We start from the raw sequence: 10,588 nt of genomic DNA, 5'->3' as shown, positions 1-10,588 counted from the left end.
ACCAAGGAGGTGCAGGCTGTCAGAGGTGCCAAAAGGCAACGGCAGACCCTAAAAACCCAACCATGGGCGACCTGCTGCAAAACACAGCAGTTTCTTAAAATGAGATGGTTGGGGTCTTGCTTCATTTACTCTCTTATCTTAAAACTTTCCTCTGCAACCACACAATCTTTCAGTTTCAGGGCACCAGAAAACTGTAAATAAAGCATTAATCCCCTCCAAAATGGGTGTGAAAATGCCTGGGATGGGGGGCACGGCAGGTCCCATGGGGGTTGTGGGCAGGGCAGGAGCAAAGCAGAGATGGGGCAGCGTTTGCAGCCTCACTGGTGTCACTGGGAGTCCGGCTGAGGACCACACATTCAGGTCTGAAGCATTTTAGGGGGTATTTTAAGAAATTATTCACTTTTTTTTTTCTGCAGGTGACTGCCAAATGGAAAAGCCTCTTGCTTCTCAAAGTGCAGGCTCTTTCTTTCCTTTTTTTTTTTTTTATTTTTTTGGTATTTCATTTCTCCTGCACAACTGGAGGAAGAGGCTCTTGCACCGCTCGCCAAAGGGTTTCAAGCCAAGGGCGGGGAGTTGCCCATCCAGCTCCATGCCGCTCGTACACAGGAGATACTCCTTTTGCAGCAACACCTGGTGCAAGCAAATGCTGTGTGCGCAGCATCACCTTGGCACTGTTTCCCCCACCGTGATCTGGATGATCCAGCAGATAACAGCAGCTGTTCAGGAGCAAGAGCGTAGCCATATGTTGCTGCTAACAAGCATTTACTGAAGCTGGTTTCTTTCTGTGATTCCTATGTGTCTGATTAGTGCACAGCTCCTCTGAGCAATTTTCAGATTTTTCACCCTCCCCTTGCAAATCTTTTTTTTTTTTTTTTTGCATTATAAGCAAACCAGAATATGAGCATAAAATGGGGTTAAAAGCCACAAGATTTTTTTTTTTAATAAAAATGTATTTAAAGAGCTAAAAAGTAATTAACTTAATTTTCATTTTGTATTTTTTGAAACACACTGTTTATGTGCTGACCCTGTCATGGTCCTGCAGGCTCTGAGCACAGATGAGATGCTCAACGACTGACCACCTGCCCTGGGAGGGGGATTGATATTTCCATGTTCTCAAGCTACATTTTTAGACTGTGCCCACAGGTCCAGACCCCCACCCGAGCACCTGATGCTGTGGAGTGCTTCTCGGGAGCGTGAGGGAAGGAAAATAACCGGTGGCTGTGAGGTCCCGTGGCGTTTTGCTGGGATTGCAGTGGGGTATATGACCAATGAGCCTGAGTCCCTGGTCCCCAGGCTTGGGAGGATGGACTTGGGCCCTTATTTCCCATTGCATTCCCAGTGCTCATGGCACTCAGTCAAAACAGACTGGGAAGAAGTCAAGCTGACTGAGATGGGAATGGTCGCTGGGCTGTGCTGGCATTCCATCCTCCTGGGAAGGGTTTTGCCAGGGACTGCCCCATCAGCTGAACAGAGAGGAGGGAGCTGCAGTGATGGGAACATCCTTCCCTGTGGTTAACCTTATCTCACTGTAGCTATGGGAAAGGAAAGCAGTTGAGTCCAAGCTAATTTTTTCTAAACCACACTGGTAGGTAGTAGACAGACAGGTGCTGTCGAAGGTGATTTATCCCACCCTTGGGAGGTCCAGCGTAGATGGGGTGAATCACCCTTCAGCAGTACCTGCTTCCTTCCAGAGCTAGGACGGCTTCAGAGGAAGACTGGAAATCACGTTGCAGGTTAGGACACCCAAAATTAAAATGTCAACATGTAGGTGTCTCAATGTGCACGGGGTGTTTGTTACTTTACTTCCAAATGGCTGAATGACGTGGGATGAGTCCCACCGTTCCTACCTGGAACCTATTTCCCATGGTTTTGCACCTCTTTCAAAAATAACAAGGAAATTCTGCAACCTCTGAGTGGCAACACGAATTACAGGGCTCGCGTTTGTGTCAGCTGTGTTTATAGAATCATAGAATGGTTTGGGTTGGAAGGGACCTTTAAAGGTCATCTAGTCCAACCCCCCTGCAATGAGCAGGGACATCTGCAACTAGATCAGGTTGCTCAGAGCCCCATCCAGCCTGACCCTGAATGTTTCCAGGGATGGGGCATCTACCACCTCTCTGGGCAATCTGTTCCAGTGTTTCACTAACCTCATCGTAAAAAATTTTTTTCTTGTGTTTAGTCTGAATCTACCCTCCTTTAGTTTAAAACCATTACCCCTTGTCCTATTGCTATTGGCCCTGCTAAAACGTCTGTCCCCATCTTTCTTCTAAGCCCCCTTTAAGTACTGAAAGGCTGCAATAAGGTCTCCCTGGAGCCTTCTCTTCTCCAGGCTGAACAACCCCAACTCTCTCAGCCTTTCCTCATAGCAGAGGTGTTCCATCCCTCTGATCATTTTTGTGGCCTCCTCTGGACCCGCTCCAACAGGTCCATGTCCTTCCTGTGCTGAGGACCTCAGAGCTGAACACAGTACTCCAGGTGGGGGTCTCACCAGAGCGGCGTAGAGGGACAGAATCACCCCCCCTCGACCTGCTGGCCATGCTTCTTGGGATGCAGCCCAGTGCTCATCGGTACCTGCTGCAGCCAGGCCCTAGGAGCCATGGTGAGAAGATGAACAAGAAGCCACGGCACCATGAGCTGGGAGAGAGCCCCGCATCCTTCCAGCCCGAGGCTTGGTGCTCATCATGACTGTCCCAGCTGGGGAAGGGGAGCAGAGCCCCAGGAAGGCACCTCCATGCTTAGCCAGGGTCCCACGTGGATACCTGTGGCCTGGAGTCACCACACAACATCAAAATGGGAAGAAATAGAGTTTTCTCTAGTCCTTCCTCCCCACTCCAAAACATGATTGCTGCCAGCATCTGGCTCCATCCAACCCAACCCAGTGCAACAAGGGAAAATCAATCAACCTTAACTCGTTAATCATCATCAGCATCGCAATGTCAACAGCCCCCTCAGGCTGGAGCCTGTACCAGCTAGATGCTTAATTAATGTGTGATTATTTTGGCTTTCCAAAAGGTGCCTTTGGAAAACACCAAATTTGTGTGTCCAGCAAACATCCATAGACCTGAGGCCACGGGGATGGCTATGCTGGCCCAAGGAGGGAGGCAGCTCAGCATCTGCAGTGGCTTAGCCTTCTCAGTGTGGCCACAGGCAAGAGAACCAAGTCCTGCTAATAATTTAAGAGCATCAATTAATACAGTTTAATGAATACATAAAAGTATCTAGTCTCTTTTTTTCCATCCACTTTCTAGCATCAATGAAAGTTAAGGGTGATTGTCCCGTGAGTAAATAAGGCAAATTTTTTTGTTTGTGTGTGTGTGTTTCTCTCTCCTTTTTTGTTTTGATTTTTTTTCCATTGTTTTGTACATAAAGCAATCACATAAAAATAGTTATAAATAGAAAAATTGCAAAGGTTTTTCTCCCTTAGACAAATAGGAAAAACAACCCAACCAACAAATCGAGACAGAAAAACCACCTTGTTTCAAGTCCTTGCAGATTATACAGTACTCGGCATCTTTGGATATTTTACAATGACTCCAAATTGTAGACAAAAAAACACCTGAAGTAACCAGTCATCTGCAAAATGTCGCTTATGTAAGAAGTTGATATGGATTAAAAAAAAAGTTTTATGCAGTTTTAAGAAGTTTTCTTTTTTTTGTTTTCTTTTTTTTTTTTTCCCCTCTCCATTGACTTGTTGCACACAGAGTCTTCGTGGATTTCTTTTTGGAGGAGGAAGCGAGCGTTGGGCAGTTCCTTGGGATTGTTCTGCTATGGATGGTCTCAGAGCAGAAGTCCTTCATGCCTTCATGGGGAGCTGTGGATCCTGGACCCCTTGTGTTCCCTCCATGCTCCGGTGGGGAGACCCTCATCCAGCCACTGCTTCAGAGCAGCAACATTAATGGGCAAACCAAAAAATTAATGAACCCGCAGTCCTCTCATTCCTTTTGATTCTGCTGACGTTGAAAGGTAACAGTAAAAAGAGAAAGAAAAAGCCCTAATTTGTAACATTTACATTTTTGAGAGCTGGTTTCATGTAAAACCGGCTTCCCAGGGCACCTGCCACAAGCCATCTCAGCTGGTGGTGAAACTGGGGTCCCACCACGTCTGAGAGGAGCCATCAGAGACAGATGGCCATCAAAAACCTTTATTCTTGAGAGTAGCTCATGTTTTTAGGGGCTGAAGGAGGTTGATGGGGTGATTCCAGCCAATCTGCCACTTTTTTGGCCTCAAAAGAAATATTAGATAGGGGTGGCCAGGCCAGGGTCTGCAGGGATGCTGGGGAGGACCCCAGACCTGGTGGCCACCATGGGCAACCTTCAGCTTGGAGCCCTCCATCATATGTTACCGCCTCATCTTTTGAACCAATAAATGGTGAAGAAATAGTATTTCTACTTGTTTGCAAGTAGACAATCTCATCTGCAAGACATCTTTAGTGGACTTCTTTTCCACAAAGATCCCTTGAGACAAGCAGCAGGGATATTTGCACACCCAATTTTTTCCCATTAACATTGCAGATTCGGGGACATGCAAGTGTTTTGTAAATTTTTGTCATCAAAATATATATAGGAATTAGGGGGAATTAAGGATACAAATCCAGACATTTCAGAATGGTCAGCGGCAGTGAATTCTGACTCTGGTTTGTAATGACTTTTTCATTTCAAAATTCCCACAAGGTTTATTTTCACAAAGCAAGGGTTTAATAAAAGCTCAGGATCGAAACATTTCTGATACTTCCAAAAAATTTCCTTCACCTTTTCAAGCAACTGAAGTTAAAATACTCAAAATAATAGGCTTTGGTTCTCCTTCCGAAATTTTGAAATGGCCAAAGAACCAAAATAAGTAAACCCCTTATTTTCCACCCAGCTTTGCTCGTGAGTGATTTTCAATCTCTTTTTTTTTTTTTTTTTTTAAATTTTTTAGGGTCCCAACTCATCCTGCACAGCAGGGCTTTCACCAGCCTTGCAAATCTGATATACCGCTGAGAAAGGCAACGTCTGGGATCCTCCCCCTCCCAGTGTGGCTGCTTGACCTTCCCCTTTATCCCTTGTAGAATAAATTTTGTTGCCAGACATGGGAATTAATTAAAAAAAAAAAGTCCTTTTGACCAAAAAGGCCAAGGAATGTAACATATCAAAACCAAGTCTGGACAGCTTGTTGTTGTTCAGCAGGCCCCGTGGGTGAAAAATGGGGAACATCTCCCCCAGAAGAACCATCTCATGGTGATGGCCATGCCCTGGACTAAGGCAAGTGACATTTTTGGGAGCATTGAAGAGAGCAGCAGTCCTGGCCTGGCCTTCCTGGACAGAGCCGTGAGTGGTGGGTGGCTGGATGGGGTAGCGAGTGCCCCATGGCCCCAAAGCCAAGTGCATCACAGAATCTGAAGTGCCGGTGGCCATGGGGCACAGCACCTGCCCACCCACCCACCCACTCACCCTGGAGATGGCCCCATGCCCCAAGCCCCATGGCAGGCCATGGTGGCGAGGGGACGAAGAGCTTCTTGGGAGCCAGACAATGTGAAAGGGCAGGCAGGGACCCTGAGGGAGCCAGTCGCCCTGTTGGGAAGGGAGTGGATCCATGGTGGGACCAGGCACAGGTTTAGTTGCTCGCCTCTGAGATGGGAGCCACATGGCCCAGCCCTGCCAAGCTGCTGAAGCCCGTGCTCCAAGGATCGGAAAGGGGGAAGAAGGACTGGGCAGCAAGGTTTTCATTATGGCCCAGGGTGAAGGCGAAGATGCCTGTGTTCCTCTCCATGTCCAGCTGGGCTTGCCTGAAGAGCTTCATCTGGGTTTCTTCAAACTGGCTCTCCAGCTCCTGCAGACTGAAGGTGGTCTTGGCCCCACTCAAAAAGTGCTTGGGGCTGGGCCCAGGAAGGCACATGGCTGTGCCGCCAAGGTGACCACTCATCTCCAATGTCGGCGGCATCACAAAGCTCTTCTCCACCAGTGGCCCACCAGGAGCGAAGAGCAAGCCAGCTGCCCTCCATGCCGCTGGCTTGCGTCCTCGCCGGGGTCGCACGATCTGGCAGCTCTGGCGTTTGATGTGGCGATGGAGGTGGTCAGAGCGGGTGAAGCTCTTGTAGCAGAACTCACATTGGTAGGGCCGGATGCCCGTATGGATGCGCATATGGTTCTTCAGGTCGTAGTTGTGCACAAATTTGGCATTGCAGTGGATGCACAGGTATGGCCGCTCCCCCGTGTGCTTCCGCATGTGGATTTTGAGCTTGTCCTGCCTGCAAAAGAAAAGGTGTTCAGTCAGGTAGTGTGGGCTGGAAGGGACGTGGTTGGGATTGCCCCTTGGATCAGGAGAGGGGGAAAGGCGATGGGAAGGTGGAGAGCTTATCCCGGACCTTCCAGCTGCAGCACTGCCCCAATGTATGGATGCTCTTGTAGGCTGGCGTTTGCATCCAACTCCTCCTTCCCCAGGCAACAGTGCCTAAACATCGCACAGACCCAGCCCTCCATGTCAGGAGTTTGCAGCCCATCCCAAAGAGTCCAGAACAGCCTATACTGGAGGAAAAAATCCTCTGGAATAAAGCCAAAACACATATAGGAATAGCTAAATAAGTACAGTTATATTCCTGTCTGCAGATAAGGCAATTAGTTGAGCTTGTGGGGCAATGTTGCTTAAACAAAGTTCCTCTTGGAGCTGATTTTCCCTTCCTTTTATCCTTGCACTGACCACTGGGTGTCTCAGGAGTTTTCATTTGAAGCAGGAGCATCGCAAAGGGTGAAGCGGGCAGAGGTGCAGCCAGTGCCCAGGCGCTCTGCACCTGCTGTCCTTCCCAGCCATCTTCTCCAAGGCCAAGACGCACACATCCAGCCTCACACATGTTTTGGAGAAAGTTTTTAAATACAGCCATGGGACAGCATAATAGCCATCCCAATAGCACTTATTTACAAATATAGGGTTTTTTTTTAAGGGGAACATCTAAAAGCAGCAAGAATATTTTCCCAAGCTGGCAGTCCAATCACTATTTTTTTTTCCAATGAATAAGTGTTTCCTTATGCTATCTACAAAAATCACAGGCATACAATTATAAAAAGCGAAGCTGATGATTGTAGCTGAATTGAGCCAAGTGCACTGCCTAGGTTGCATGAGCAGAGTTCAAGTAAACAGCAGAGTGGGAGAATTCATATTGTTTTCTGAAATGCTTTCAGTATGATCTCTCCAAGACATTAGTAATGTGGCTAAGAATACAGAGACTATATGGAGTCATGTCCTTAGTATATATAAAATATGTGAGCATGCAAAAAAAAAAGCAAAAACCACCCAAAAAATCTATTTGTGCTGGCAGGTCAAGCCCTCAAAATTTGCAAGGTGCTGCCTTTGCACTAATTTCTGCCACCCTGCCCATGTGCATCTCAAAATAGTTTTTGGTGATGGCAGCACGCCAGTGTTGGCCATGCCGCAAGGAGTGCAGCCCTGGGATGGGCATCCCTGCAAACCAGTCCCTTGGGATCAAGTATGCAGAGAAGTATCCCTAGCAGGAGAGTCACTTCTTCACCAGATGATGCTTTATTGCCTTTGGGAAACCGGTCCCAGCCTGGTCCTGCATCTGCAGTGGAGATGCTCCCTGCCTGTACAGAGGTTGTAACAAGCTCGCATGAGATTTACAACTCATGCAAATTTTTAGGGAGACAGAAAAAAAAGTGCATATCGGTCCCCATGCCAAGCCCAGGGCCAGATCCCAACTTCCCATTCTGCAATTTTCAAACATGTTGTTATCCCAAGATTTTAACAAGGGCGCATTTCCCCCGAAAGGACTGGAATCAGTTCTCAGCAGCAGACAAAGCAGCGTGGAAAATTTCATCCCAAACGGATAATGCACAGCAAAGTCGTAAGCAGATGAACGCAGGGGCTCGAAATGCAAAGTGTTGGGAAATGTTAATAAAAAGCAGAGCTACCAGCCCCACCTATAATATAATTTAAACCTATATTTGTAATGTTTAACCTAGCAGGATCGCTTTTCCTAATAAACATGCAGTGTGCCAGGACTGTATAATGTAAATACAGGCAAAGCTTTTTTCAGACTATTACCCATCTCTGGCGGCAGACAGGGAGAAACTCAATCCTCCCTGCCCTGGCAGCATATTCGTGGGACGGAAGAGAGGTTTTACGGCTCTACCTGGAGAAGCTCAGAGGTTGGGGGGGGGGGGCGAGATGCTCCAGTTGGGGTGAAGTACCCAGGGGAGGATGCGGCATGGGAAACACAGGCTTTGCAAGATGGGAGCTGGGCTTGCAGGCTCTCTGAAGGAGAACTGCACTCTGTCTGTGTGAATAACCTTAATGCAATTGCATTAGGAGAGCGATTAGGGCTCTGCGAGCTGTCACAACACAAATAATAGGAACAAATAATGTTAACCTTTCTGGCTGGAACAGTTTCTCCTTGAGCACTCTGGGGTTGTCTTGGTGGAAAAGCTGAAATATTTGCAGTTTTCTCCAGCGTTTTAGCAGGGTAAAACAGCAGACTAGAAGCTGAACAGACTTTGTTTAAGGAAAAAATTAATGAGTTATTAAATGAAGTCCTGCTTCCTGCAATCAGATGTTCCTGGGAGTCAGGGGTGGCAGATTCAGGTGCATGTGGGGTCCTTGCCATGGGATGTGAAGGGGAAGGGATCTGATGGGGAGGTTAAGGGACTCCCCACCAGGAAAATATATTTTCTCTGTTTCCCCCAGTAAATTTGCTCCTCCACAGTTCCTCGAGCGCAGAAATAATGCAAAGGACTGATTCATTCAGAAATCCCATTTGGGAACCTCTGCTTCCCTGCACCCTCATTCCCAGGGGACCCCAAGGGGGACTGTCTGGTCTTGCATCTCCCCAGCAAAGGCACCGCTCACTGCTGTAGGTGCGAGTCTGATGCTTTTGAGAAGCATGAGGTTCCCCTCGAAAGCAAAACACGTAATGCAAGTGGCAGCGTTCATGGAATCCCAGCAGAAATCTCTTTCTACATCTCAATCACTCCACTTTGCTTAAATACGCTTTCCCCTAAAGGAGAGCTCTCACATTAGAGTAATGCTGAAAAATGGCTAAAAAAAACCCCCAAACAAAAACAAACAGCTGTGTGCTATTCAAAATACTCCCAAATACATTTAAAAATAAAACAATGTTTTCAAATCTCCACTTTCCTCAGGGTTTTAAAGAAGGAAAAACCCTCCAGCCTTCAGCTCTGTGTGGAGTGACCCAAACGAACAGCTTCGTTTTCATGAGTGATGATGGGAGACTGCACCATTGGATCAGTCCCAATTTTCTTTGTGATTATTTTCTTGGGTTAAAGTCCTCCTACCCCTATGCTTTGTATTGAGAAGCTGTTGAGCATATGGGGGGGATGTAGAAGCTGTCAGGTTTAACCCTGCATTAGTAATGGGCCACACTAGACCATCTCTGTGTAGAGCTTTTAACCTCCAAGATGCTGATTTAACCTGTCTGGATTAGGGGTCAGGATACCTGAATTCCCACCTGAACCCTCCTACTAACCTTTGCAGTGACTGTGAGTCAGTACCAACATCTCTCCATGCTTCAGTTTCCCCAAACAAAGCCAACGATGCTGCTTGTAAAGGACTTTGGGAGCCCTCAGCTCTAGTATTCCCATCATGGAGAAGGTGTCAGTGATGGGTCAAGCCAAGCTATTTCCTCGTCAGCAATTAGCACCCACAGCATCACACCCAGGAGAATGGTGGGGACTGCAGGATGGGGCTGGTCAGGTGGTCCCTCCAGCCCGGGATGCAGCCACACTCATCGGGCTGAACCCATCCTGCTCTTCCCAGCAGAGCCTGCCTGTCTGGAAGTGATGACCCAGCGCTAACCTGAGGATGCAGCACCAGCAGGAGCCAGATCCAAATTCCTGCAGGCAGTGGCCTTTCCCCTGCAAATACCAGGATGAGCCGGCTCACCTTGCATATGCCTGCCCAAGGCATGATGCTCCCCGCATTATAGTACGGTGTCTGCTGCGTTAATGGAGCGGAGCATGGAAATTTATTTTCACATCAAACCCTTATCATCTGCATAACTTCCACTCAAATATTATCACAGGGACAGGAGAAGAAAAGACAGGCTGAATGCGGGAGCATCCCAGGTGTCTGGCCATTGTCAGGAGCTCACCGTTGCCTACTGTGCATATTATTTTCCTCTGGTTTGCTCACCCCAGTCTAATAGAGCTCTCTCTCTCACATGCAGCCAGGAGCTGAAATACCATGCTCTTGTCAAAAAGCTTTATTATTATGGTAAAGATTGTACTCATTAGATATTAATTATACCCAGCAAGAGCAGGTCCAAGAATCTATTTGTCTCTGCTCACTGATTAAATTTGCCCAGCTTTTCAGAGAAGGGTTGCAAACTGTAGCATTAGATTTGCATAACCCACTCCGATTTATTACCATTGAGGGGTCTGCTGAGGTGAAGAGAGGTGCAAAGGCTGGGAATCGGTACCGGGGTGGATCTGGCTGGTCACGCCTGCCTTGGAGCAGCCCATGTTGGGGCTGGTCTCACCTAACTTGAGATACCTATAAGTTAGGTGCCCTAATCTAAGCCCCACAGGTTGTCTTTGTGGTCAGGCATGACCCCTGCTCATCCCCTTTCCTCATATACCTCTCT

At 47.6% G+C, this 10,588-nt stretch overlaps 1 protein-coding gene across 2 annotated transcripts in view; it reads right to left on the bottom strand.

Moving 5' to 3' along the window:
• Positions 1-5,592: 5,592 nt before the first annotated feature.
• LOC309601807 (zinc finger and BTB domain-containing protein 7C-like) overlaps positions 5,593-10,588 on the bottom strand; it is a gene marked incomplete at both ends in the record, with an annotated part of 115,418 nt that continues 110,422 nt past the window's right edge. For both annotated transcript variants that reach the window (XM_082334940.1, XM_082334941.1), the window contains one exon: positions 5,593-6,226. In XM_082334940.1, coding sequence (XP_082191066.1) covers positions 5,593-6,226 — 634 coding nt within the window. The remainder of the gene's footprint in view (positions 6,227-10,588) is intronic.

This window comes from Platalea leucorodia (genome assembly GCF_965183815.1).
Source record: "Platalea leucorodia genome assembly, chromosome: W".
Lineage (NCBI taxonomy): Eukaryota > Metazoa > Chordata > Aves > Pelecaniformes > Threskiornithidae > Platalea > Platalea leucorodia.
The sequence above is the reverse complement of the archived record's forward strand: the minus strand, read 5'-3'. Positions and strand labels throughout refer to the sequence as shown.